The sequence below is a fragment of the Lindgomyces ingoldianus genome (genome assembly GCF_010093535.1).
Source record: "Lindgomyces ingoldianus strain ATCC 200398 unplaced genomic scaffold BDR25scaffold_5, whole genome shotgun sequence".
Taxonomy (NCBI): Eukaryota; Fungi; Ascomycota; class Dothideomycetes; order Pleosporales; family Lindgomycetaceae; genus Lindgomyces; species Lindgomyces ingoldianus.
In genome coordinates this window covers 1,416,164-1,441,988 of record NW_022985166.1, presented here as the reverse complement: position 1 = coordinate 1,441,988, position 25,825 = coordinate 1,416,164, and the positions used below count along the sequence as shown (strand labels likewise).

The following is a 25,825-nucleotide window of genomic DNA, read 5'->3' as shown; positions in this document are numbered from 1 at the left end:
TTAATCAATCTACGTCCATATTCCCTTCCATACTAAATAAACCGGCATCCCCACCCGCCTGGGCTCCAAGACGCACTTTTGCAGACATCAGGCTACTAAAAACTTATGGCAATCTGTAGCCACTTTCCAGGCTTCTTTAGATTTTAGATCGACAACTCAAATAGCCAACAAAAACGAAGCAGAAAAAATGCATGTCTGTCCGCTGTTGCGGAATGAAGTACCCATGACGGCTTTCCACGGTGTCCCTCCTGGCGTTTGGGAATAAAAATCGACGCCCACTGGTTTATGACTCTGCTGGTTCTTGCACCTGATAAAACCCATTCGAACCTTAATGTGCGGCGTGGCCATACGTACGTAACGGAGAAGTTTTGAGGTTGTATGGTGTACTGTACTGAGTAGATGAGGGGGGTAACAAGCAGTACTCCGTAACGGAGGAATTGATAAATTGTACTGTACTGTACGGAGTATAACAGGCTGTTTACAGAATGGTAGGAGCAGAAGTAAATTAATCTTCTTCTTAAGCTGCACTTCATACTGTCTAATGTACACTGCTAGCTTAGTTAACTGGCTCCTCACTACCATTTTACATAGCTAGTTCTTTTGTAGCTTTATAGCCCGAATTGGTGTGTGTAAAACACGGCAAGATAGTGCGAAGGCGCCTCCTTATAGGCACATTAACTACCTATGACCTAGGAGGCGGCAATGCGCTACGAGACTTAAGGCTGGCGGGTAATGTACTTAGAAAGTAACATTATGAGGTGAATAAAGGGGCTAGATTATAGTTTTGTGGAGTTTCTTAGCAAACAACTGACAAAACACACCAGATTTGCATAATCTGCACTACTTCTAGCTACCCTAAGGCCCCTCTGAGCCCTCTGCGCCTCCTGCAGCCGCGCAGGCACTTATACTCCACCCAAAATCTATACAGACTACCGTAAACGGCTAGTAAAGGGGCCTCACATACAGTTACTAACTAACAACTACCTCTATACTTCCTAACCAGTACTATACGGCTGGGTGTACTGACGGATAGCCGGTCCTTAGAAAGAAGATGCTAGTTTCTCGCACCTAAATGAATCGGAAAAAGAAGTGGCCTGTGTGGGCTTCACAACCTTGGTTGTCTAAAACATATTAGCGAGTAATAACAAGTGGCGAGCAGAAATAATATGCCGTGCTATGAGTTGGAGCCGGAAGAAATCCTGTGAACAAAGAGGACGTGGTTCTATTAGTTTGTCACACCTAAAACTGTCAAGAAAAAGGCGTATACGTGGTGTCCGGTTTCTTTATACCGCGAGCATCGATCTCAATGGGGCAATAAACCCGGACCTCAATACCCCTGCGCTTCTGGCGTTTGAGTGCTGGAATAAATCCCCATGGCCATTACACGAGAGTAGTTAACTGGGGTCAGTTACGAATACAAACCAAGAAGTAAGGAATCATGGGCTTGAGAGGACATTTGGCTGCGGTTATAGCTGTGGTTGTCGTATGGGGAGGAGGGTATATAATCCCCTTGGTATCTGGGGTTTTTGTTTTACCGGATGCCTCGGAACTAAAAAATGATCGCGTGCATGAGTTCAAGTGATGCGGGCTAAAAACCGAGTCACACACAAAATTTTGCTGGAATGAAATTCCTGGACATGGAGTTGATGTTTCGATGGTCCCTAGGGTTCAAGCTATGTCCCCCTATCGGTCGAGCTGGAAATAAACTGCATTTGTAGAAGCCGAATAGCTTTCGACGACCTTGAGTTGTGGCTACGGATGTAGGAGGGTATATAAATGCTTTAAACTATCTTTCTTCATCTCCACCGGAAACCCGATCAACCATGAATTTAATAAAAGGCTTTCGAAATGTTTCTGTGAGCTCCAGCAACACGAATATCACTGGGGCTGTAAATCTAATAACTGACTTCACAGAGAAATTACAGCGCGCCTCAACATCCTCCCCAACACTAGAAAGAGGTTCAAGAAACCAAACCAATTCTATTCATGTACCAAAATGGCGATGACATGGTTGCCTACACTCTCTCGTACAGCCTATCTCTTAATGCGCTCTTCTACCATTCAATGATGTAAATATGAAACTGCATCGGCCTAAGACTTTTTCCATCTCCTTAGAATGGGCTTAGATGATGGTAGAAGCACATGATAATTCAAGGAATGAAAGTCTGTTTTGATCGCTTTCCCACTGCTCGAATCCTCTTACCAAAGATGTAGAACCTGTTGAATTATATGAGTCAGCCCCTGGCGTCGATTTGTACCATCAAAACGTTCCCAACTGAAAACGAAACCTACAAGAAGGGAATCGGAATCATGGCTACTGCAATGAAGCCCAGCAAACTCATGCCCCAATCTAAGCCTAGTTTATCGAACACTACATAGTTAAGTTAGTTCTATACATCTACAGACAGGTAAGGCCTGGTGTCGCGTACAGGCTTTCGCAAACAAGGGAAATGCTGCAGCGAGTATACTACGCATGAACATGTTCGCAGCAAGCGCACTTGCCGCTAGCATGAGGTAGGTATCGACAAGATAACTAATAGCGCTTTGGAAGATGGTGAAGAAGCCAAAGCCAACGCACGCACCGCCTATGGAGAAACTATTGCTCAGGTCAGCATCAATCGCTGTTAGGGTGAGAATGGCAGGAATGCGCACCCTATCCAGTGGATGTCTTTCTTCGCAGTCCAGCCCATGATGAAGAGGCCAGCGGGAAAAAAGAAAGACCCAATAATCATTGGCATTAGGCGAGCTTCGGGGACAAGTTTGTTGCCATTGGCGATAAAGCGCTTCCGGTAGTAAAGCTGGCCCCAAAAGTTGATACAGGCAGCGATTAGGACCCCAGCGGTCATGGCGAGAAATGGAAGAGAACCAACCACTTCGTTCCAGCGACGAACCTGTTGCGGTGTTAGTGGAGCCTTCAGATGTGAAAAGGTTAGAACTAACCGCTTGAAACTCGATTGGGAAGGCGATGACGGCCAAGTAAACGATAGCATAACAAAACGCAGCATATAAATTGATGAAAAAGGCAATGGGATCGATGAGCATCTCGAAGGGGACGATGAGATACTTTCGCGACATTTCTTTAAAAGAGGTACCCGTTTCTTGACTTTTGGAGTGAATGGCCCAGTTCTTGGTCTCCAGGCGGATTTTGTTGGCTTTCCGAGCAAGCAAGACGGGAGGGAAGCTTTCGTCAATCCACAGCATACTGGCGACAAGGATAGCCGCGAGCATAGTCCCGGTAAGCTGTTCAATGAGAGTTAGCAAGCAACCCAGTGAATTATCTCGGGATATTATACATATCCCGTCCACCTCCAACCTGTGTGAGGTAGGGCGATAACCAGGGCCCCACCGACAATGGGAGCTAGGAGTGGGCCTACGATGACAGCCATGCCCCAGAAGAGAAGCGCTGCACCTCTTTGAGTTGGCGGCCAGATATCCGCCAATACGCCTCCGACGTTACTGAGCGGTGCACCTCCAAAAACTCCGCCGAAGAAGCGCGCTATGAGTAATGTTTGAAGGTCTTTGGCGACAGCAGAGGCAAATGAGAAGACCATTAGGCCGAAGATGGGTATCAAGACAGAAAGTTTGCGGCCGTAGGCCTCGGACATAGGCGCCCAGAGGAGGGGTCCGAAGGCATTGCTTAGATATGAGTTAGTTACTGGGGCAAACGAGAGAAGTGATGAGGAGATCGATGATAGTACCCAGCGAGATAGAGCGCCATGCCCAGGAGTGCAACCTCATTGCCAACATGAAATTGCTCTTGCACTTGCGAGAGCCCGGAATTGTAGACTGTGCTCGCCCAAGTCGTTCCCATGGTGCAGAGGCTATAAAGGAGTGTGACGACTACCTTGTGACGGAAGGGCCAGTTGAGAGGTAGGTATGGATCGTCTGGGCCATCGAAATCGATAAGGTTGTCGTCGACAACTTCTGGTTTGGTATCTTGCTCCATGTTTCTGGATAGGATGTCGAGGGCCAATTTGATTTTTCAGAGTTGCGCATTGTTGGCTTAAAGGTGTCCATTTTAGTTGTCTAGTGGGTTGGCTGAGGAAATGATCTGGGAGAGAGCAAGCGCCTGATTGGTTGCATAACGGCGAAAGGATCTATAAGACCGAGAATCCGAAGTCTAAGCACGGGGAGTACTCATACAGGGTGCGGGCCTGTGATTGGCTGTAAAAGTCCATATCTCCATTCATGTGGTCCTGGCTCACCTCACGCAGTTTGCAAAGGGAGCGAAGGAATCGCTGAAAGTTCTCCGTCGTGACTTTTGGTGCGGATATCCGTCATTGGTGTGGTATTTCAAGTCCAATGTCCACAATGCTCTTTATAGAGGGCTATCAGACCACTCCACCGACATAGTGTCCTAGATCTTTGAGTATGAAGGTACCAATCGGAGCCATGAAGTTTGTCGACAAAGATGCATTTGGCCTTCTATAGATGAAGGAAAAAATCAAGGGCAGTGCACTTAGAGCGAGCATCTGTGCCCCCCTCTTATCGTAGCAATAGGGATAAAAGCTTGAACCTCCTCTGTGCATGGTCCACGGTGGGTACGTAAATGCTATAATGGAATGTTAGAAGGACCCTGACACTGAGAAGCACATGGTAATGAAGGTTAAGGACCGTAGAGCCTCCGGAGATAACAGACTGTGACGCTTAGTAATCTGCGAACTGTGCCGCACCTCCACACCTTCGTCACTGAACATCCCTTTCTCATACTGCACCTGCATTAATCGCCTTAGCACGAGCAAAGCTAATCATTCTTACCATTTTCTCTACATGTCCCGACAAGCCTCAACAACAGCACATCCGGCAGCACAGGTGCCATGGCTCCATCAATATGCCTGTAAGAGGTGTCGGATGCGCAAGGTCAAATGCGACAAAGTACTTCCCGCTTGTGCCCTTTGCATTGAGTCTAGCGTTCAGTGTACCTACTTAGCTCGGCGGCCGCGGAACAGTCAGAAGGTGCACCCTGAACCAGCACCGCAAAGACGGCTTCTTCCCGCTGAAAGAACTGCGCATGATGCGAGAGAGGCGAGTCCCGGTCCAAAACACACCCTCGATTCACGTGATGAATCTAGAAGTGACGATGAAGATGATCTTGTCATTCCACGAGAGATGCGTGACTCTAAGTTCGAGGCCCGTTTTGACTCCGGGCCAGAAGATCATGGAAGACTATTTGTGGCTCAAGGCAAGTCGCGATATATCAACAGCGACAAGGCGAATCAGGTAGGAGCTCTCCCCGCATAATATCGCCTACCCCTCTGTATTAGAGAAGATTTGAGCAGTTACACCCCTTGCTAGGATTAGAGGGAAAGTTAACAGGATAACTATCAATTTCTGTCCTAAATCAATTTGTTGTGCTCTACGTTGAGTGACAAAATGCACCACTGCATTTTAGCGCAAGTCCTAGAACATATTGAGGATCTCATGTATTGCAGCTATCTTCGTTCGCTTCCTATTCTCTCTAATTCTAGTAAGAGGTTCAACAATTCAAATTTATCCTGTTAGGTTTCACGGCGGGTGCCAGCATGCTCCAGATCACCCTCCGTATTTTCAACCGAAGCTAACATCAATAGGTGGCTGACCTTGAATCTGTCCTTGCTGCTGATTCTAGCGCCAAAGATGAAGGAGCGAGCTCACAGTGTCTGCCATCAGCACGGCCGAAACCCAAACTTGAATACAGCTCCCTACTCGGCACGTCGCACATAATGCAAAGTCTTCGAACTTACCACCCACCCCCTGAAGTAATGAACACGCTTTGGAAGTACTACGTTCTCAATGTGGACATCTTGGTCAAAATACTGTACAAGCCAACAGTGGAAACTTTCGTTATAAGCGCTTCTAGAGACCTGGAAGGATTAAGTCCCTCCTCCGAAGTGCTTCTATTCGCTATTTGGTTTGCTACAATTACGACCATGCCAGCGGAAGAATGTTTGAAACTACACAAGGAGGAGAAGAGCACACTTCTTAAAAAATATCGATACGCCCTCGAACAGGCTCTCGCTCAAGCAGGATGGATGACAACCCAAGAAGTAGTTGTCTTACAAGCCCTCATTCTATTTATTGTACGTCTCAACTCTCCTGTCCCCTGAGTGCTATCTCTCGCGCGTTGTAGTGAATTCTCAGAAAATGAGAAATAGTTTTTACTCCCTATTTAACACACATTTTACCTCTTATATCCGTAATACCAATCCACCCCTAGCATCTCCACATCTCTTAGTAGTCACTCTCCGCTATATTACTAACGGAGTTAGGTTTGCACTCCTTGGAACAATACTCGTTCAACTTGGATGGTTAGTGGCATAGCCCTCAGTGTCGCCCAGGCCATGGGCATGCACTCCGATAGCTCTTCGTTCTCTCTTGGTGCTATTGAGACTGAAGTGCGCCGCCGTGTCTGGTGGTATCTTTGCCAGCTCGATATTCGTATTTCCGAAGACTGTGGTCTTGAACCTCATGTGCCTTTAGCCATGGATACCAGATATCCCCTGCACATCAATGACTCGGATCTCAATGAAGGCAACACAGAAACCGTCGCTCCAAGGACTGAATTCACTGAGATGACAGCAAGTCTGGTGAAGATTGAAATGGCCGATACCATACTCAAGGTAAAACGTTGTCGGTATAGAAACCCACCCCTAAATTCCAGTGAGATCGAAACCTTGTCCCGGGACCAGATCCGCCGTTACGAAGAAACTTACCTCACCTACCCTAACGAAAATTCACACCTCCACTACCTCTTGTATCGTGGGATGCGACTTCTCATTGCCAAGTTGTGGAAGATCAAGTACGATGCATCCCAACAAAATGATGAAGTGGAACAGGGAGGAATAAACGAGCCTCTTCTCTTTTATAACGCCGACGTGCTTGAGATTACGCATCAATTTCCCGACGATGTTCGTCAATTCGGATGGTTCTTCCGTTGTAGGGATACGAAATGGCACGCTATAGCCTACCTCTTGATCGAACTCTGTAAGCACACCCGCGGCCCTGCTGTGGATCGAGCCTGGGCAGTGCTTGATGTGGTATTTAGTGACTGGGGCCATGATAGTAGCGAAGACGCTGGAAGTCTTCCGGGTGCGCAGAAGGAGAAAAAGAGTGCAATCTTGCAGCCGCTATTAAAACTAGTTAAGCGAGCCCGCCATGCGAGAAAGCAAGCTCTGGAGGCTAGTCAGGGGTCGAGAGGCGAACTAAGCGATGCGCCCTCTACGTTCGATTCAGGTTACGAGAATACTGGCCTCAACCCAGTTGAGGAGCATACGCAGTCGGCGCCGCATGAAGATGGTTTGTTAGGAGATCCATTCCTGTTCTCCGGGACAGAATTCGGTGATGAGATGAATTGGGAGCAGTTGGATACTTGGATTCAGAGCTTTCAGCCTGAGCTCTCCTCCCAGCAAGAGAGTATGGATTTTCAGACGCACAGCCATACGGGAGTTCTTAGTTGGTGGTAGTACTGATATGTTGTTGGTTATGACTGAAAATAGCAAGGAAGTGAATTCTAGCAGAAGCTAGGTTCCTCTTGACTTCCTGTATAGCCCATAGAATAGCGTTTAATCATGTCCTATACTATCTATATATAGATTTATATTCCCAGAATCTTAAAGGCATTTTATCTTATACAGCAACCAGTGCAATTCAAAGCAAAGCTTTCTTCATCCCTTACTGCAAATGCTACAATAGACCACCACAAACCTCGGCACATCAACACAGTAAGATTCTTTCTATCAACCTGCTTGACAAAATTCATGACGTCATCAAGGCAATACTAGACCGTGCATACTGTAGATGCTGTAGCATGGGTACTATAACGGAATCCATGGTTCCTCATTAAAATCTTTCACGTCAGATTTCCCGATCCGAGTGGAGCGTTTACGTCAGGCATCGTGACCAACAAGCTCTGTCCGCCCAGAAGTCACAAGGTCCAAAGCCAACTTCCAGAGTGTGGCGCGGCTCGCTTGTGGCGTTGTGGTGAGATATCTCCTCACGCCAACCCTGTCTCACCATTTGCATCACCGTCACTATGACCGCTCAATGCCGAATTGTATGCGATGTGTTTGTGGAGATCGGCATCAGAATGATGGCCGACATCTACTGTACTCATGCTCATCAAATACGTGCAGCTTGTCGATACTACATAGCCTAGCGTCGAGATCTGCGGGGAAGCATGCATGCAGATGCCTTTCAACAATAGGATTACTGTAGCCTCAGAGGACGGAGACCTGAACCATAGAGTTGGAATGAAGGGTTGCACACATCTTCTGAATCAAGCCTTCTTAAGCAGCAAGGCAACAATGTGGAGTAGAGTGGTGAGTATGACCCTTGACAATTGATGCAGAAAGAAATCTGAACGGTGCAAGAACGGTAGTCGCGTCCATTATTACTACGTATTTTATCCAATACACTAAAACCTATCGCTCATACAGAAGACCTCCCACCGTCCCTAAGCAAATCCATGCGGAGGAGAATTGAAATGGGACTTCAAGTCCAAGCCCTCACCGGCATCTAAAGGGTATATCCGCCGCTGGTTGTGCAGTAAAAATGTTAAGCCCTCTTCCGAGGATCTGGTCGTAACCATACTCCTCGCTGGTTGTGATGTGTTGGTAAAACAGAAAAATGACAAAAACCCACTTTTCTGGCTGGCGGCTAAGATGCTTTACATGGAATAGAGAGCGAAGATGCCGGGTAAAAAGGTACGGAAAACAGGAATGTAAAAACTTTCCAGACGCCATGCATGCTCATGATATCAATATGCCGATGTCGAGAATCAGAACCAGCTCGTCATCGCGTTGATGTGAAAACTCCCCCAACCCCGTCCGTCCGTAAAATCGCGAAAGCATGATCCGGTCGAAAGAACCAGAGGATAAAGTAAGCAACATGCTGTGTCGAGATGCAATGCAAGATTCATTTATCGCTCAGTCAAACTTTACTGGCGAGAGAACTGCTTGCTAACCCGGTGCCAAGCGCCTTCGATCGAGTGCCTGACTCCGCTTTCAGCCGAGTCCGTAGAGGATGTCGAGTTCTGGCGTGAAGTACGTGGATGCATCTCATCAACGAGGTTTCCTGCGCCGCCACGGCCGATGTGGTAGACAGGGGCTGCGTGCTCCCTCAAGCGCTCTTGCTGGGCAAGTTCCTCGTCGAAACTGAACATGGCGCGCTCCTTCTCGCGATGGACATTTCCTGCACCACCACGGCCTGTAGTGAAAAGTGCGTTGGATGGAGGAGGAGTGAGCTTGACGAGGGAAGCGGGTCCAGAGGCATCAGGGCCGGAAGTCACGTGCTTTGGGTTAACACGAGTGATGTTTCCGGCACCACCTCGTCCGGCGTGGTAGTAGTGGGAGGCGGGGATGGATGGGTGGGGCTCGGTGATATGGTAGGATGGCATTTTGGAGTTGTAGATCTGTTTTTGTGGTTGGTTGTTGAGGCTGATGTTTGGTGTTGACCTAGTTGCTAAGTTTGACGAGTGGCGAATTTATAGAGTGCCGCTGATTCTGGTAGTGTGATCTGGGAAACTCGAGGATCTGATGATGTGACTGATGGTATGATGGATAAAAACAGCACAGCTCCTGGTCTGGGGGATCTCTTATATACCTTTCATCTGACTCTTCTCCCCAGAGCTGGAGCACCAGCATGGCTGTGGTAGACCAGCCTAGAAAATTCTGCGCCAGAACGGAATGATCCAAAATCATCATGACACAGCACCACAGGATCACGCACGCCAGCCCCTGGGACGAGGCAGCGCTTTGCAGTTAACGGCATGTCCATGATCATGCGGCCACTCGGATACGCAGACGAAGAGCAGACAGGAGCTTCGGCGCTGGGCGACACGCTTCGGTCCAGCACTCGACCGGACTTGGCGCTGGTATCCATCGCGTAATAGTGTGCCTTGTCGGGCTGCCACCTGACTGCAGCTCAGCGCTGCGAGTGGTCCGAGGAGGTTTCCTGGGGGTAACAGAAACGCTGAAAATATTGCTGCAAATTTTGCAATGATGCCGCCATCAAACGCGATCGTGATGCTGAGGCAGACGTCGTTTGGAATGTCGCCAGGTGTCGCAAACCAAGCTCACTTAGAAGCGGGAAAATTTTCCAGTCTGCGAAAAGAGGAGCCCAAGAGCGCTGCCATTGCGTCGATTTTCATGTCCAATGTTGATATCCCTCTGAATCCTTGATTCATTGATTCGCCAATTGTACATTCTGAGGCTCACAAGGAGGAGCTGTTAAGGCTGTTGGACCGCCGCTGGTCGCCGCTGCAGGAACCAGAGCTGAGCTCCTCTAGACAGCCATGAACCATCATCGCAGGACGCGCCGAAGATGCGACAGCTGAGCAAGCAGTCTCGAGCATTCTTCCAGCCGAGCAGGCCCAGTCAGCGCATGACGTCGAGCATCGTGAGCTCGTCGGCGCCCGAAAAGTTGGACGAGGCGGCGAACACAAGACAGGAACGGGTCACCAGGCACAACGACCTCAGCGGCAATTCCAGCACAGCGGCTCCATCGCCAAAGCATGCGGCATGAGCCCATTTCGCTGTCGCTCCTGCATTGGTGCTTTAACAAACAATTCAGCGCTGAAAATATCGGCCAGCCAGCCAGTAGCGTCGTGGAACTGGGCTGCGTGCGGCGTGCCTGGCTCCTCGCCCCGCAGCGTCGCATCACTTTCATTTCCAACACCAAGTCACCCGATGTGCTATGACCAAAAAAAACTCACGATCCTTGGCATCGACTGGATTCTCGACTCCCCCTTTCCTCACCGTTCTTTGTACACGTTGTCAAATTCCCCAAATCACTTCTCTGAATCATACATGCCTCCAAATTATAGGGTATCCCGTTCAGCACTAAAACGCCATGCATGCTCTGCAGCGCTCAATCCTTATCCTCACACTGCGCACGCAACAATAGATGCTCATGCCGTGAGAAAACTTAAGTAACAGAAACACCCTGACGAGAAAAATGCGGTCAAACAAACGCTCAACAAAATGCGGGGAATTAGACGACATGTAAGTACCCGCAGATTCAGGTTGCACAGGCTCAGGAGAAGCGGCGCAAATTGGTCTGACACGTAGATCCGCTCGAATATCCGGACGTCCCCAGAGTGGAAAAGTAGCTTCGTCGTGTTTGGTGCCCGGGTTTGAAGATCCGATTCCATGACTAAAGCGGAGCCCAAGCGTCATGCAGCCTTCCGAACCTGTCTTGAGTTTTGCGGAGGCGGGAAGGCGGACGCCGGTGGAGAACCGCAGATGAAGCGAATCGCTGCCTGCAGTGCCACAACGGGGTCTCTAGGCGAATTTGGTGTGGATGATATCTGGGTTTTCCTGCCATTCGTCCTTCTCGACCCACATCTAGTGAACTGTTAGCCTTGCATCAGAAACCTTGTCGATGGCACCAGAGCTCACCTTCTTGAAAGTACTCAGTCCAGCGAGGATACTTCCCCCCGTCCACGTGGTGTATATCCTCTCCGGTGGAGCTAATATTTTGATTCGCATGTCCTTCACTGCCAACCGTTGCACCTCGTGCAGCAACCTTTTCCCGAAGCCGGCCGTCAGCGTGGAGCCTCCAGACAGCACAATGTTTCCGTACAAGGCTTTGCGGAGGTCCATATCGGTCCGCTGGATGGCCTCGACGACGATCTGATGGACGCCGGGATATTCGAGTCCAATTAACTCAGGATTAAAGAGAATCTCCGGTGCCCGGAATCGCTCAGCGCCAACCTAGGAATATGTTATTAGCTTATGCGCTCGATGTTGTACGGCATAATTCTCTTACCTTCAACTTCTGACCATCTGGCAACGTGTACTCGACGCTCTTCCCGTCCGTCCTCGCTGTGCCAGACCACTCCTTCTCCTCCTTTGCGGGGTCCAACGCAACATAGCACGTTGCCTCTTTGATTTGCTTGACTGTCTCTTTCTCTGCGCTGGTGTGGAAAATGCGCCCGCTTTTCCTGAGCAATTGCTGCAGGTGCTCTGTCACGTCTCGCCCTGCCACGTCGATGCGTCTGATACTGTTGGGGATAGCGAATCCCTGGAAGACAGGCACCGCATGTGACACTCCGTCGCCCGAGTCCAGGACTATTCCAGTAGTTTTCCCGGAAGCATATAGTGAGAGGACGGCCTGGACAGAGGCGTAGAGAGCGGGGACGTTGAAGGTCTCGAACAGTATTTGCGCAGCCGTGTCCCGGTTCTCTCGAGGATTTAATGGAGGTTCTGTTAGGAGCACCGGATGCTGTCAAATGAAGGAAGCTGTTAGCGTGCATCCTGGACTGGGCTGTCACACGGCTCTGGAGACAGACTCGCTACTCACATCCTCGCTAACCGTCTTCAACTCTTCCGTATACACGTACTGCCATATTCTCTCCATATCATCCCAATCTGTGACTATGCCATGCTCTAGTGGATAGTTGATTTTGAACAGGCCCCTATACTGCTGCGCTTGCGGGCCAATGAAAACATCGCCTTCCAGGGCTCCTGCCATTGTCCGCACATGTTTCGGCCGGCCGACAAAGGAAGGGAAGAAGCATTTAGGCACGTCTTGTCCTGCAAAGCCCGCTCGGATGGTGCCACTGCCGTTGTCCAGCACGATGGGAGCGTTGTGAAGTCGGGAGCCCATTGCGAGGGCGGCAGTGGGGTGGAGCTGTATATTAGAGACGCGGAGAAACCTAGGAAGAAGCGAGGAGATGGCGATGAAGCTGTAGGTAAAGGCGCTGCTATGGTGGTGAGTGCATGTTTCGACGCTCCCGAAGTTTCAAGTCGCGAATAGTTCACAACGCGAGCAGCAGACAGGGATTAGCTCGTTAGCGCATCACGTGAAGCGGGCGCCTTGCCGCTTCGGGGTACTCACTTTCAGCAACGGCATCCTGTGTCTTAGTAGGTCACCATGCATGCTACAGGATGCCTAAACTCAGCAACAGGTTAACGGCTTAAATTGCAATGTGGATTCAGTAGCCTAGCCATAGTTGATCTATTTTGAAGGCTAGATGCATCTCTAGTAAGTTCCGGGTTTAGACTGTGATGCTGTGCTGTCTGTCCCAAACGTCCAAGCTGTGCTAGGCTCAAGTCTAATTTCCTTACTGCCTTATACTACAAATTTGGGAAACTGAAATCCTCCATCATAGAATCCCACATCCAATCGTCGAAGGCATCCTCCTGTAGCATTGGAGCCATAGGCAAAGCTACACTATCAAAGTTCATGGTGTTGAAATGAAGGGACTGGATTAGCGGGATCGGGTGGCTACGCATTTGCTCCAACAGATAACTCCCGGGTTGTGACGAAGAGCTCGGCGCGGGGGCCGGAGCGGGTGCAAACGAAGGGTTTGGTTGCAGGCTCGGGTTCGAGGAGGGGCTTATAACGGGATTAGCCGTGGGCTTTGACGCAGTCCTCGTTGTATATTCTTTCATCTTCTTGGAAAAGCCATAAAGCAGACTTCGTTGAAGCCAAGCAATACTGAACAGCGGGTCGCGATCCTCTTTCTCTTTCTCTGCCGTTGCATCATCAGGAGTAGCGAACTCAAAAGCATCATACGGGAACGTGAATTCCAACTTGTCGATGAACTTCTCGAAGAGTTCTCGAATTTGTGTTTCTTTTGCCACGGACACAGGATCCCATGGGGACGTAGGCTGGTCCTCGGCTGGCAAGGCACAGAAGTCGTGAGGTGCGCCAGGTCCAAAATGCCCGGGTAGGAGGCTACTTAATTCTTGCGGAACGGAGCTCATCGTTGTCTTGCCTTGGCGCTCATTGTCTTGTAAGAACACGAGCTTGCATACAACGATGATAGCGTAGAACCAGCCCGACCAGGCGGGGAATGCGAGGGGGTAAAGAGCCGTTTGCTGGCAGTCGAGCAAGGTGTTAAGGTATCCCTTGATATTTTGGACGCAATGGCTGAGCATTTTGATTCTGAGTTGAGAGATCTGTAGGGGGCTCTTTTGGTCCGACGAGTTCCAGAGAAAGCTGTGGAGGGAGCATTCATGGATCCACAAGTCGAGTAGACGGAATTGAAGGCTTAATGTTGCTGGTTGTCACTCAACATCAGCCTATTGATACCGTACCGCAATCGAAGGCAACTCACTATTCTGTTGAAGCGCCTCAGGTATAGCATCTTTCATCCGCTCAAGTTCACAGCGGAAACTCTTCGTTGACATGTCAAGAAACAGCTCCCCTCGAATTTCCGCATTTTCGATGTCGTCGTATGAGTAGTACTCATTAATACGACACATTAACTCGCCCAACTGAACGAGCGGGGTAATCATTCCATCAGTAGGTACTTCGTGTCTCTCTGCAAGAGAGTGACAACATTGTGCCATAAATTTTGTATGTGTCATGGTCGCACGTTTCCGCCATGCGTGTGCAAACCTGTGGGAACGTTTCAGCGATAATTCAATTTCTGTATCTCTCGGGCTTCGCACTTACGCGCTAACTAGGTAAAATGTTCCTAAAAAGGCCCGTTTCTCGTCAGCAGAACGCTGCGTCTTGAAGGGCATCCCAGTGTGGTGCTCAGACAGCGTCAAGTTCCGTGACTTCTCTTTCGGATTCCTTGAGAGTCCAAGATCCTGTATCATGGCAACACAGAGCTGTAGGATGATGGCTAGCTGCTGATTGTATGCACGGAAGAAGAAATGATACCAAGCAGCGTGGACCAATAAGCCTTGAAGGATTTCCAGCGTTTTGTGTGAATGCGTAATAATGCGGGAAGCAATTTGCGCTCTTAGCTCCTCGGCGAGGACACGTTGGATCGCGGGGGTTTTGTAGGTCATTGTTGTCATGAGGGCGTGGAACAAGAAGGGTCTGCGGTGACGAAGATCGTCTACATTTGTCGCCTCTGGAATTATAACAAACGGGAATGACCATGAACATACGTTCCGGAATTCCTCGAGAAGCATCGAAGCACCTCGCTGATCTAGAAGGCCCGCTTCAATAGGATCGAATGTGTCGGGAATATCATCACTGACGGATTGGGTCTCTGGTGTCTCCATTTGGCCTGTTGAATCCGCGGTAGAATTGCTTGCATCCGCTGAGGCCACTGGGTCGGCGAAGATGCCACTTAGAACAGGGGACGTGGATATAGCAGGTTTGCTGTGTGTGGCTTGTCCATTAGCCTCCAGAATGGTAATAAGGTTCGCCACGCGTTCCTCTAATTGCTTGACACGCCTGCCTCGAGAATCAGCCGACATCCAAAGATGACACCAGCACAAAGAACCACCGGAGCATCAAATGAGCACTCGTTATCTCATAAAGGTTCAGGCTAACGGGACCCCCGACCGCAGCATATTATCGCATACCACGGATCAAAAGCATGGAATATCAGATCTATCAACCTTCATACCAAAATTCGGGAGGATAGTAAGAGGATGCTGATTTCTGTTGCAAATCAAATCCCCCTAATGTTCCGTTGGTGGAGAAACAACGCAACCCTTGTTGGGATGCGCATAATGCCGACAAGCTACATCAACAAGCAAGCAGGTCATGGTACTTGCTTGGTTTGGTTGATGGCGGGGAACACAGTGATGAATCCCCAATAGAATTTAAACTTACGAGCGTGTCTTTGGGCCCCTCCTTCTCGCAGCATCTTCAAAAACACATTGCTTCTTCAATCTTTGACACCTATGACAAAGATCTGACCGGTTTTCGAATGGTGAACACTTCGCCTTAGCCCGTGTGCAATTTTGGCAGGCTTTGCGCTTCTTTGCACTCTCTTCCGGCATCCTTAACGAGCACGAGATAAGAACGTTTCGATTGAACAGAACAGTGGCCCGACTTCCGTCGGGGGGAATGTGAGCGAAGCATTTCTGGATGAGGTGGGAGGATGAGTGGGTTGTTGGATGGTGAAGAAGCAGATTGCACGGTCCACTTACCAAAGCTCCGACGGGAACGGAACCCAAAATTACCCGACTTCCGTCTCAGCTTCCAAGAATGCCCCCTGAAGTCCTACTTCCTCAAACCTGGAACACGTACAATGGCACTGGGAGACTATTCTATACCTCCGCACAACCAGTGCTTAAACTTTTTTTTTGCCTTCAGCACGTCCCTAGCGGAATCTGGAGACGTATATCCCCTCCGAAGCCGTTCCGGCCCCATTTCACCCTAGGTCCCAGCCGTAAAGTGGACTGGACAAAGTATCAAGAATGGCGTGGCGCCTGGTAAGGCCGCAGTTATCGGCTGTACTATTTCTCTCAATCCTGCGGACGAAGAACACCGGCCTGATTCCGAGGTATGAATCGTTCAGTACTTAAAGAAAATTTCTCCATCACGCTTCTTTCAGTGCCCTGTACTTTACTCATATCTTCTCCAGATTAAGTGTTGTCTTGTGTTCCATTAGCTCTGAATCATTCTATTATTTCTGCTACTTCTCAAGCTAAAGACTAGTCTACCATGGAATCCCAGCTACAAGAACCGTCTCTCGTGGATGAGAAAGTAAAGAGTCCATCTACTCCCAATTCCATCGCTGGGAACCTTCCTGTAGATGGCGAAAAATCCGAGGGACACTTTATGTCAGGCGTCAAACTTCACATCCTTATATTTGGTCTTGCGGTAGCGGTCTTCCTTACGGCGTTAGACATGTCAGTCATAACCACAGCGAATCCAAAGATCACGGAGAAGTTCCATTCTACTGAGGATATAGGATGGTACACTAGTGCCTATATGCTCACATTGTAAGTCTCAATGTCTATGGTGTTTGTTTCAATGCAACTAACCTTTGTGTAAGGTGCTCCCTACAGCCCCTTTCTGGGAAGCTTTATGCGAACTTCTCTCTAAAGGTGTGTACCTCATTACGACATGTCAGCATATACTACGGGACATTAGCAAGAAAAGGTTTAACCCTCAATCCTCCTCCTAAAATCAAGAGGAACATCTTGTGATGCAGGTTTCTATCCTCAATCAACCCTGTCTTGTTCCGTGGTAGGCGCCAACATGAAGTACTCTTCCACCTTACTATTACCAGCCCGAGCTAAGAAATTCAGTGGGCCTTCTTGACTTTTTTCTTCATCTTCGAATTTGGTACCCTCCTATCCGCGGCGGCCACCTCCTCCAACATGCTCATCATCGGTCGGGCAATAGCTGGGTCGGGATCAGCTGGACTCATGTCTGGGACCCTCTCTATCCTCGCGGTCATTGTGACTCTTCGTCTTCGCCCAATGTACACCGGCGTTCTCTACTCCCTCTTTGGTGTCGCAACAATTGCAGGTCCACTCGTTGGCGGAGGGTTCACGGAACACGTGTCATGGAGATGGGTTTTCTACATTAATCTTCCCGTTGGCGCCGTGACAATATTTGCGCTTGTTTTCGTGTTCAACCCTCCGGTAAGAGCTGTCGAGGAAGCCGGAATTAGCGAGAGAATCAAAAGACTCGACATCATCGGCGCTATACTCTTCATACCAGGAATCGTCATGATCCTCATCGCTCTTCAATGGGGAGGTGTCTCATATCCATGGAGCTCCGCCAGGATTATCGGTCTCTTTGTTGGTGCCGGCGTCATTCTCGTGATCTTCGCAGTGTGGGAATGGCGACGCGGGGACGAAGCAATGCTTCCGCCTTCGATTCTTCTCCAGCGAACAGTCCTCTCCGGAAGTCTTTGCGCTATGTTTGCAATGGGCGCGCAGATAATCCTGGGTGTGTGGCTACCGGAATGGTTTCAAGCAGTCAAGGGAGTGTCGCCCACGACTTCTGGTGTCAATCTTTTGCCCACCATGCTCGGCCAAGTTGTCTCTAGCATCATTTCTGGAACGCTGATTACAAAACTCGGCTACTACAATCCGTGGCTCCTCGTCGGAACAGCTCTCATGTCGATAAGCTCCGGTCTTTTCACAACTTTTGACGCCGGCACCTCAAATTCCAAGTGGATTGGTTATCAAGTAATCTACGGGCTCGGCACCGGAATGTTCATGACAACACCACTAGTTGCAGTACAGGCCGTTCTCGACGCCGCGAAGACCCCGATCGGTATATCAACTGTCACATTCTTCCAAATGTTTGGGGGTGCCCTGTTCGCCGGTATTTCGCAGACAATATTTAACGAACGATTGGTTAAGGAGCTTGTGAAGGATGTTCCAGGCGTCGATGTTGGGAAATTGTTAGCCGCGGGCACTACCGCTATTAGATCTGCGGTTACTCCTGAGCAGTTGCCTGGTGTGATTCAATCTTACAACTCCGCCATCTTGAGCCCTTTCTATCTGGGAGCTGCAATTACAGCTACTGCATGGTGCTTTGCTTGGGGGCCAGAGTGGGTGAGTGTGAAGGGGAAGAACTTGATGGTCGCCGAGGGTGCATAGCCTTCTTAAATGGATTGTCTGAGCCGTATAAAGAAATAAAGTCTCCACTCTATTAGGCAGGCTCTGTAAATATATCATTAGCGAAACACTCATCAAGCCTTTACTTAGACGCCATATGACCCACTGAATGTCGTGAAACAGCACGACCCATCTTCACAGGGTGCTGAGTTCAAGACCGTGAGTCTAATATTTTTGGGACAACTATTACGCCGCACATTGTATTTCCACGTAGATATTTTCTCAAGGAACAGCAATCCGTTATTTGAAAGAAACACTTTATGGTAGGATTGATGCGGGTGTCACGTGTGTCCTGTGCAAGTGCATGGACCACTTTGACTTTACATAGATATATGACTGGCCTCCTTTCTGTATCCCTGGATGCTCTCTCAGGAAGAAATTCTATTACCACAACACAGTCACAAGAGCCAGGACCATGAATTAAGCTCCTCTACATATCTCTATGAAGTAACCCTGCTTAGATAGATACCAACTAGGAAATCACACTTCTCTCCGTTCTGGGATGGAGCTTTGTCGAACCATCTCCTCCGAAACTTGGAACTTTGCTCCCGGTATCCCTGTCAATTCTTATCTGCGCTTTGTAATTGCATGATTCCACGTTCGACTCTCCCTATATCTTCCTCTTTCTCTCTTCATCTTTGATGAGGCCGCTTGCCGCCAATGTGGGGTATATGCGAAACCTGAATTCCAAAATGCATGCATTAGTTGATGAAGAGGGCGGATGCTTACCAAATCAACTCCCCGCAGCAACGACAATTCACCTTGCGTTATCTCCTCTCACACAGGGTTAACGGGCTCTTCGTACGTCCTATCATTGCGAACGAATCTTTGGAGGGCGAGGATGGCGTCATAACACATGAGATAATTCTGGAACCGTGGTTGTGAGTGGTCAATGCGGTGGGTTCTGCATATTATCTAAGCGGACGTTATTGATATCGTGGAATGCCTCTTGTTTAGTTCCGTTTGGATACCAGGATAAGGGGTTTTGATATTTAATCGGCAGGCTTTTCTCGTGTTTTGAAGCCCACCATTTCAATCATATCTCCATCGCATCCGATTTCACGACCTTCGAACCAAAGTTCTAACTTTAGTCCACCATGCCATCCTTCACAGTCTACAAGGGATCAAAAGACGGCTCAATCGTCAAATCGAAAACTACCAAGCCCGACCTCCAAGATGACCAAGTCCTCATACAAATCACCGCGTCTGGTCTCTGTGGCACCGATGAGCACTATCGGACCTCCGATATGGCCCTCGGACACGAAGGCGCCGGTATCGTCGAACAACTCGGGCCTAGCGTCAAGTATCTTAAGAAAGGTGACCGCGTCGGATGGGGTTACGAGCATGATTCTTGTGGCCATTGCGAATGGTGTCTCAGTGGAAAAGAGACCTATTGCCCTGATCGCGCTTTTTACGGTGTTGCAGACCTCGACCAGGGCAGCTTTGCTTCCCATGCGGTTTGGAAGGAATCTTTCCTGTTCCAGATTCCCGACAGTATGACGGATGCAGAGGCCGCGCCTTTGATGTGCGGCGGTGCTACTGTGTTCAATGCATTACGCATGTACGACATTCAGCCAACTGACCATGTGGGGGTAATAGGTGTTGGCGGTCTGGGCCATCTCGCGATTCAGTTTGCGGCGAAGATGGGCTGCGATGTAATCGTGTTCTCGGGGAGTGACAGCAAAAAGGAGGAAGCGTTGAAGCTGGGTGCGAAGGAGTTTGTCGCAGTGAAGGGCCAAAAGGAACTCAATATTAGTCGTCCAATAAATGCTCTTCTGGTGACAACCAGTGCACAGCCTGGTACATCTCCCAAATCATACCTCAGCCTTCACTTATAGATGCTAGCGTTAATGCAGACTGGCCTCTAATGATCCCAGCCATGGCCCCGGACAGCACTATCTTCCCTCTGGCCGTCTCCGGAGGGGATTTCAGTATTCCATATCAGCCTATGATTCAAAAGGGTATCCGCATACAAGGTACTGTCGTTGCGCCCCGCAATGTCCATCGCCATATGCTAGAGTTTGCATCATTGCATAAGATCAAGCCAATTTTGATGGAGTTTCCAATGTCCGAGGAGGGGATCACAGAAGCAATGGAAACGCTGAAAAGGGGCAGGATGAGGTACAGGGGAGTTTTGATCCCTGGGAAGGCATAAGGGAGCGGGACCGTAGAAAGGAGAGAATGTAAGGACACTAGAAAGGTAAATCGTGGTATTTCGAGGGTCCCGTAATGTATTAGAATGTTTTCGCTTTGACATTTTATTCGAATTTAGGAGTTGCATTTTAGGTAAAAAAGAGAAAGCGACCAGAAGTGAAAAAGATAGCGGCAAATTTTGAGGGTTTTCATAAGCAGGCTTGAATATAGTTCGGGTAACGTAAGTTTCTTGGAAGTTTCTCCGCAAGCAACTTTGATTATTTCTACTTTAATAATAAGATAAAAGGCAGCGGAGAACTACGTTGTGAGACTGTCTTTGCGAGCCAAACAGTGATATACTAATATTAAATTCCACAGTATGAGAGGTGAGGACTTGGAGGACCTAGACCTATAACTGCATATTCACAACCCAAAGGCTCAGTTATGAATGAAGCACTTCAGCGGAGGCACTTTAAATAAAGATAGTACATTCCGCCATAGTTCCCTTATTCAAGTAAACAGATTCAGAAGCTCTAGCAAGATATCTCTAGCCTTGACCTTCTTCAGGGCGTCAATCGAAGTCTCAATCTTCGCGACCCTATTCTCCGGACCACACTCTTCCGGTTCCCCAATATCATGCTCCTGAATCGGCACCCTCAGCGCCTTCAGCATATAGTTATCCGCAATATGTACCATCTTCTCTTCCTCATCCTCATCCTCCTTTATACCAAAAGCATCATCCCCATTCTCTTCACTAGCTTCTTCCCCACCCGGATAACAACGCACCCTCTGATCCTTCCTCCCTGGAACCAAACTCCCCACAAACCCTGCTACAAAATCTATATACTCAGCCTCCCCAACCTGATACCTCGCAATATCTAGCTCTCTCTCCATGTCCTCATGTAACCTCTTACTCTCTCTCTTTAAAACCTTCGCCTGACTCGCCGTAAACCGCCAAAACTCATACTTCCCAGACTTCCATACCCTGATAAAATTCTCTCGCATGTCAAACCTACCCGGGTTGTTATGGTGTTCGAGAACTGCGAAGAGGTACGAGATGGCGAATTCCTTCGCTGAGAGGGTCCGGAAGGAAGATGGGGAGACGGTGAGCAGGGTTATGAAGAGAAGGGTGTTCCAGCGCATGGGGTCATGGTAGCGGCAGAATTGGTGGCGCTCGGAGAGCCGGTAGAAGAATATTGCCCGCGTGAGCGTGAGGGATTGCTCGGTGATGGATTTGTGGGGAAGATCGAAGTGTTGCAGCATGGTGGAGCGGTTGCGGAGGAAGTAGTCTAGTTGGATGTCGGGCGGGATGCTGGGGGGTAATTAGTAGCAGTGCTGGGGTGGGGGATAAAAGTACTTTGGTAGCTGGAGAGCTTTTAGGGATAAGTTGGCGATGTCTTCCAAGGTGATGTCGACGTGACCGAAGGGAATGCCCTGGAGCTTTCGCTCAAGGAGCTGCTTGAGTTGGTTCTGCTCTGTGATGGAGAGGTTGTCCATGTTGTGGGTAGTGTGTTGCAAGGTCCCATTTCAGCCGTAGAAGTGCTAGAGACGAGAATGTGATGGTGAAATGGCCGCAGTCACAAGCTTTGCTTTCACTGTCACCGTGGCCTGAATTTTTACGCCATCTCTGCAACGGAAACCTCGCGGCTACAAGGATCGATATTGAGGATAGGAGTCAGGGCAAAGCAATACTACCTCGCGTGCTTTTCAGCAGGTAGAGCAGTTAACTTGCGACGTGAAATACTCCTCGCTTGTGTAAGGAAAGTTCACGAGCCATCTCTTCTTCAGTGCGAGGCATGTTTTCAGCATCGAAAGGTTTCCCCGGCAATGTGAAAGAAGGTTCAGCTACTTCTTCATCTAAGCAAGGTAGAGGGGAGAGGTAGATAACTAAATTGAAGGGGTTAGATCCCCAAAGAAAATTGAAGAGATAGGCATCGTAGCAGACCTAATATTTACAGCAAGTCAAGCTATGCTCGAGATCATGGAGCAAAAGGGGATCTTCTAGTAATGGTATTAGAATTGGGTAAATAGACAGGAAATAAGTTCTTCCACCTCTACAGACGACCTGCATCAAATGTAAAAATGTAAAGGGGGTTGGAGTAGGTAAGTGAATAGTAGTCCCGCGCAACTAACCCAAAACGCACCGCCTCCATGCTACTTTGTCCGAATTTATCAACTGCCCATTCCTATGACACACGATTCCCACAGCGCACTTCACCTACGCAGTCCCAACATTACGAAACATCCGTGATGACACATCTCCGTATCGACCTCCTCACACAACGTTCCTGGTTCCTGTTCCGGCGTGCACAGACTGCATACCGTCAGACCGGCGGGCTTCGGGAAAGGCGTCCAACATCTGTTCATATTCTCACACGACCTCTAGAAACATTAGATCCTACAACGTTCAATTAGAGCGGACTAAAATGGTGGGAATGAATCCACCATGCTCATCGCATGTTATGTGTCGCAATTGTTGTTGGGCTGGAACGCGTGGGTCGCAAAATGAAGATGTTCAGGGACGGATGTGACGGGCATCGGAGATCGGAGTGCGCAGGAGATGAAAATTGGAGATCGGGGCGGTGCAGTGGAATGCGGGTACCTGTGCCTGTGTCTATTGTGCCTGTGAGATATTAAGCGTAACATGTGGCTGACGAAGAAACATGGAGGCTGTTTGAGCTTATTTCTGAGACTTTCTGAGACATTGGCAATGGGTTGGCAAAGGGATGGGGTTTCGAGGATTGCTATCTAAAAGAATTATTCGATGGGCAATGGTTGAAACGTTCTACTTGGCCCAAAACACTCGATGCCATCTACATATCGGTGGTCTCTTTTAAGATATGTTGTCGTAATCGCTCTGCCCACTGCCTCTTCTCTTCTGCACTAAAGCATTCCTGTTCTCGCAACAACAGCCAGGTTTCGGGGTTAAAATTCCATCCATACTGCATAACACGATCTGAGTACCCGTCAATTCCGAATTTCGAGGCTGGATCATCAGAGATAATCACAGTCACACGCTCTAAAGGAAGACCTCGGAGGCGACTGAGACCAAGAACCCAGCTATTCAGGTGCGGTTCGTAGAATTCGCTACGGAGAGGTCCTCTATCGCCCATTCCAGTGTGAGCGATACTGATAGAGATGTGAACAACGCGAAGTCCTTGGAGGTTGGAAAGGAGGCTGGGCGCGAAGAGCCGCTGGTTCCAACTCCTGGCGTCCGAAGAGTGGAAAGAGCGACCAGCTCTTAGGTAAATCCATAGCGTAGCCAAGGCATTGCCCTGGAAAGGCTCAAGACGAAAGAGGAAGAACAGCAAAGCTAGCACATTTCTAAACCCAAATGTATTGAGAAAAAAGGGGAGCTTCTTGGCTTCTTGGTATACCTGCCGGCTAGTCTGAAGAAAGGTGAGATTTAGAGTCCTGTTAAGGCTCACATTTGGTCTGGTTCGGCTATTGCTATCTCTTGGTGTCATCATCCAAGCTGGCTTCTGATAGTCATCCTCAGGATAGCAGGCTTGGTGTCGCAATGTGCAGGAATCGACGTGGAATGGGTCTCCTAGCCTCCAGTAGTTCAAATTTCCCTCCGATCCAGAGAGTCGCTCGTTCAAAGAAGCGTCTCGAGAACGTCGAAAAGCTTCATCTTCAGACATTTGGGCCTTACAGGAATAAAAATGCAGGCAAAAGTCATGACCCCAGCTACTCAAAAGATTAGAACCACCACCCGCAAACTCGGCCCAGGAAGCCTCGTTGTACGGTCTAGAAGTTTTGCAGGAGTCTGTTCTCTTATCTCCCTCCACATGGATGAAATGCCCACCGAGGAGAAGCTCATAGATATGGTTTCGAAGCTCTGCTGGCAGTTTCAAGAAGGGTGACTCTTCCGCATTGAGCATAGTCCTACGACCATGGTCAGATGAGCTGGATAAAATGAACGATAAAGGATCACAAGCTACGAAAAGGCATACAAAGGGTTTGCGGGCGGACAGGTTAGAGACGTCCACCTGACTTTTTTGATCTCGCGATCAACATTGGGTGTGGCTGGGAGTCTCTTGCTCGCCATCATGACGACGAACACTGGTGGTGCACGCCAACGTAACGGTGTGGGTTGGAGACGTCGATCAGCCCGAAATTTAAGGTCGATGAGACGTCGAAGTCGCCGCCAAGTGGTGACCGCAATGGCTAATTGGCGAGTCTACTGTACATTCACCAGGTCGGTTGGAGACTTTGCGTTCACTGCTGCAGGTCACTGCCCAAGCGAGGAAGGCGCGGGGCACGGATGGGGAGAAGTCGCTCTGGGCGTCCCAAACTCAAGGTGCCTCAGGAGAAATTCGAGGGCTCGGCGAGGCTGTCACAGGATTTGTGGACAGAGGATAGCAGTATGAACAGCACTGCAGAGACCGTCGCCGCTGCCAACAGCGCCCATGCAGAAGAGGCAGTCCGGAGGAGCGAGGCGGGCTTTGAGAAGTTTACAGGCTGGCTCGTAATATCGCGAACACGATGCAACGTCTTGGACCGAGCATTGGCGGGGGTGCGATAGGCTGTGGGTGGGCAATCAGTTAATCAGTCAGCGCGCCGGAGCGTCAAGTTGTGTCCACTTCGGGCGCAGGCATTATTGGCTGGCGGCTGACGTGCGAAATTGTGCCTGAAAGCTGGAGCATGGAGGGCCGGGACGGGTTCGTGGTGGTGAGCCCCAGCGTCGTGGTCTGTGGCGGAGCAGCTTGGACAGACGCCGCTCCCTCTCAGGCCTGCCGGAAATGGCGAACTGGCAGGCGAGACTCGCTGCGTTGGCAATAGCGAACGGAGGCGCGAAGACAAGGCGATTATTTTTGGCAGTGGAAAGCAACAAAGAAATGTGGCAGAACAGAACAAAACCCGCGCAAAGGTAACCAGTGGCGAGCATCTGAAGCAATTTGCATCATTGAAAGAACCGTCCCGTGGACTCTTGCCGGTTGGCGCTGGGCCAAAACGAAAGCCGCGTGTACAGATTTAGCAGCGCCCGTGACTTGTCCTGTCTCGACCCCCTTTCCGTGAGACGAGCATCGACATTTCCGCCGCCGCTCCACCAGGATCCTCCACGACACAACAACACTCGCTCAATACCCTCAGGCGTCGCTCAAACACGCCGTTGTCGACTCTTCAATATCTAATAATTCACTGGCTGTGGTGCAGCGGAGTGCCTGGAAGGTCCGCTGATCGCACCCATCACAATCGTTAATCGCCCTTCGCAGTCCCACACCCGGACCCGCAAGCAGCCGCGCCCTCGCAACTTCCCCGTTTCCAGCCCAGGTCGTCGCAGCAACAGCCCCTTCACCAACCTCGTCATCGCGGCCATTTCACTCGTTCACGCCCGCTCTCTCGCCTGTTGGCAGTCTACACAGCACTCAACACTCCGCTCGCTCGCTGAAGGAGTAACATCGCCGCCTGCTGGTTTGGCCGCCCCCCCC

The 25,825-nt window shown here is 49.5% G+C and overlaps 11 protein-coding genes across 11 annotated transcripts; 3 read left to right on the top strand and 8 right to left on the bottom strand.

Annotated features, from left to right (window-relative positions):
- Window positions 1-4: 4 nt before the first annotated feature.
- Window positions 5-2,009, bottom strand: BDR25DRAFT_350822 (uncharacterized protein; the record flags this gene model as incomplete). The annotated part of the gene is made up of 15 exons (XM_033694766.1): window positions 5-75; window positions 154-230; window positions 274-327; window positions 360-455; window positions 690-715; window positions 813-875; window positions 931-942; window positions 1,001-1,022; window positions 1,069-1,121; window positions 1,147-1,222; window positions 1,268-1,358; window positions 1,413-1,588; window positions 1,638-1,752; window positions 1,807-1,930; window positions 1,971-2,009. The coding sequence occupies 15 exons, from the start codon at window positions 2,007-2,009 to the stop codon at window positions 5-7; spliced, it is 1,095 nt and encodes a 364-aa protein (XP_033552286.1).
- Window positions 2,010-2,110: 101 nt separating this feature from the next.
- On the bottom strand, window positions 2,111-4,121 carry BDR25DRAFT_279511 (MFS general substrate transporter). The gene is made up of 7 exons (XM_033687759.1): window positions 3,699-4,121; window positions 3,294-3,636; window positions 2,941-3,240; window positions 2,653-2,891; window positions 2,430-2,596; window positions 2,293-2,371; window positions 2,111-2,217 (listed from the first exon to the last, which is right to left on the bottom strand). The coding sequence occupies exons 1-7, from the start codon at window positions 3,944-3,946 to the stop codon at window positions 2,151-2,153; spliced, it is 1,443 nt and encodes a 480-aa protein (XP_033552285.1). The 5' UTR covers window positions 3,947-4,121; the 3' UTR covers window positions 2,111-2,150.
- A 604-nt stretch (window positions 4,122-4,725) lies between these two features.
- Window positions 4,726-7,472, top strand: BDR25DRAFT_301108 (uncharacterized protein). Its single transcript, XM_033689504.1, has 3 exons — window positions 4,726-5,220; window positions 5,571-6,059; window positions 6,249-7,472. The coding sequence occupies exons 1-3, from the start codon at window positions 4,771-4,773 to the stop codon at window positions 7,440-7,442; spliced, it is 2,133 nt and encodes a 710-aa protein (XP_033552284.1). The 5' UTR covers window positions 4,726-4,770; the 3' UTR covers window positions 7,443-7,472.
- Window positions 7,473-8,440: 968 nt separating this feature from the next.
- On the bottom strand, window positions 8,441-8,874 carry BDR25DRAFT_102767 (uncharacterized protein). Its single transcript, XM_033683465.1, has one exon. The coding sequence runs from the start codon at window positions 8,718-8,720 to the stop codon at window positions 8,484-8,486; it is 237 nt and encodes a 78-aa protein (XP_033552283.1). The 5' UTR covers window positions 8,721-8,874; the 3' UTR covers window positions 8,441-8,483.
- On the bottom strand, window positions 8,707-9,478 carry BDR25DRAFT_102789 (uncharacterized protein). Its single transcript, XM_033683466.1, has one exon. The coding sequence runs from the start codon at window positions 9,371-9,373 to the stop codon at window positions 8,915-8,917; it is 459 nt and encodes a 152-aa protein (XP_033552282.1). The 5' UTR covers window positions 9,374-9,478; the 3' UTR covers window positions 8,707-8,914.
- Window positions 9,479-11,258: 1,780 nt separating this feature from the next.
- BDR25DRAFT_322640 (Actin/actin-like protein) lies at window positions 11,259-12,585 on the bottom strand (the record flags this gene model as incomplete). Its single annotated transcript, XM_033692049.1, has 4 exons — window positions 11,259-11,321; window positions 11,376-11,690; window positions 11,746-12,201; window positions 12,280-12,585. 4 exons carry the CDS (start codon window positions 12,583-12,585, stop codon window positions 11,259-11,261), a joined length of 1,140 nt encoding a protein of 379 aa, XP_033552281.1.
- Window positions 12,586-13,000: 415 nt separating this feature from the next.
- On the bottom strand, window positions 13,001-15,098 carry BDR25DRAFT_279503 (uncharacterized protein). Its single transcript, XM_033687758.1, has 3 exons — window positions 14,383-15,098; window positions 14,042-14,325; window positions 13,001-13,984 (listed from the first exon to the last, which is right to left on the bottom strand). The coding sequence occupies exons 1-3, from the start codon at window positions 14,943-14,945 to the stop codon at window positions 13,056-13,058; spliced, it is 1,776 nt and encodes a 591-aa protein (XP_033552280.1). The 5' UTR covers window positions 14,946-15,098; the 3' UTR covers window positions 13,001-13,055.
- A 1,360-nt stretch (window positions 15,099-16,458) lies between these two features.
- On the top strand, window positions 16,459-18,239 carry BDR25DRAFT_322639 (MFS general substrate transporter; the record flags this gene model as incomplete). Its single annotated transcript, XM_033692048.1, has 3 exons — window positions 16,459-16,622; window positions 16,676-16,727; window positions 16,932-18,239. 3 exons carry the CDS (start codon window positions 16,459-16,461, stop codon window positions 18,237-18,239), a joined length of 1,524 nt encoding a protein of 507 aa, XP_033552279.1.
- A 1,071-nt stretch (window positions 18,240-19,310) lies between these two features.
- BDR25DRAFT_382419 (GroES-like protein) lies at window positions 19,311-20,412 on the top strand (the record flags this gene model as incomplete). Its single annotated transcript, XM_033697774.1, has 2 exons — window positions 19,311-20,057; window positions 20,096-20,412. Exons 1-2 carry the CDS (start codon window positions 19,355-19,357, stop codon window positions 20,410-20,412), a joined length of 1,020 nt encoding a protein of 339 aa, XP_033552278.1. The 5' UTR covers window positions 19,311-19,354.
- A 488-nt stretch (window positions 20,413-20,900) lies between these two features.
- Window positions 20,901-21,887, bottom strand: BDR25DRAFT_340189 (uncharacterized protein; the record flags this gene model as incomplete). The annotated part of the gene is made up of 2 exons (XM_033693478.1): window positions 20,901-21,702; window positions 21,748-21,887. 2 exons carry the CDS (start codon window positions 21,885-21,887, stop codon window positions 20,901-20,903), a joined length of 942 nt encoding a protein of 313 aa, XP_033552277.1.
- Window positions 21,888-23,084: 1,197 nt separating this feature from the next.
- Window positions 23,085-24,550, bottom strand: BDR25DRAFT_102712 (uncharacterized protein). Its single transcript, XM_033683464.1, has 2 exons — window positions 24,347-24,550; window positions 23,085-24,278 (listed from the first exon to the last, which is right to left on the bottom strand). The coding sequence occupies exons 1-2, from the start codon at window positions 24,442-24,444 to the stop codon at window positions 23,204-23,206; spliced, it is 1,173 nt and encodes a 390-aa protein (XP_033552276.1). The 5' UTR covers window positions 24,445-24,550; the 3' UTR covers window positions 23,085-23,203.
- Window positions 24,551-25,825: the final 1,275 nt, after the last annotated feature.

Excerpts from the sequence above, each read along its gene's own strand:
- BDR25DRAFT_279511 (XM_033687759.1), bottom strand. The coding sequence starts at position 3,946 with ATGGAGCAAGATACCAAACCAGAAGTTGTCGACGACAACCTTATCGAT. Across the intron at positions 3,637-3,698 it reads ATGGCGCTCTATCTCGCTGG|CAATGCCTTCGGACCCCTCC; the intron begins GTACTATCATCG and ends CTCATATCTAAG. Across the intron at positions 2,597-2,652 it reads AAAGACATCCACTGGATAGG|TTTCTCCATAGGCGGTGCGT; the intron begins GTGCGCATTCCT and ends CCTGAGCAATAG.
- BDR25DRAFT_301108 (XM_033689504.1), top strand. The coding sequence starts at position 4,771 with ATGTCCCGACAAGCCTCAACAACAGCACATCCGGCAGCACAGGTGCCA. Across the intron at positions 5,221-5,570 it reads ACAGCGACAAGGCGAATCAG|GTGGCTGACCTTGAATCTGT; the intron begins GTAGGAGCTCTC and ends TAACATCAATAG. Across the intron at positions 6,060-6,248 it reads AAGCCCTCATTCTATTTATT|GTTTGCACTCCTTGGAACAA; the intron begins GTACGTCTCAAC and ends TAACGGAGTTAG.
- BDR25DRAFT_102767 (XM_033683465.1), bottom strand. The coding sequence starts at position 8,720 with ATGGCGTCTGGAAAGTTTTTACATTCCTGTTTTCCGTACCTTTTTACC.
- BDR25DRAFT_102789 (XM_033683466.1), bottom strand. The coding sequence starts at position 9,373 with ATGCCATCCTACCATATCACCGAGCCCCACCCATCCATCCCCGCCTCC.
- BDR25DRAFT_279503 (XM_033687758.1), bottom strand. The coding sequence starts at position 14,945 with ATGGAGACACCAGAGACCCAATCCGTCAGTGATGATATTCCCGACACA. Across the intron at positions 14,326-14,382 it reads ACATTTTACCTAGTTAGCGC|GTTTGCACACGCATGGCGGA; the intron begins GTAAGTGCGAAG and ends ACGTTCCCACAG. Across the intron at positions 13,985-14,041 it reads TGAGGCGCTTCAACAGAATA|CAACATTAAGCCTTCAATTC; the intron begins GTGAGTTGCCTT and ends AGTGACAACCAG.
- BDR25DRAFT_102712 (XM_033683464.1), bottom strand. The coding sequence starts at position 24,444 with ATGATGGCGAGCAAGAGACTCCCAGCCACACCCAATGTTGATCGCGAG. Across the intron at positions 24,279-24,346 it reads TGTCCGCCCGCAAACCCTTT|GACTATGCTCAATGCGGAAG; the intron begins GTATGCCTTTTC and ends CCATGGTCGTAG.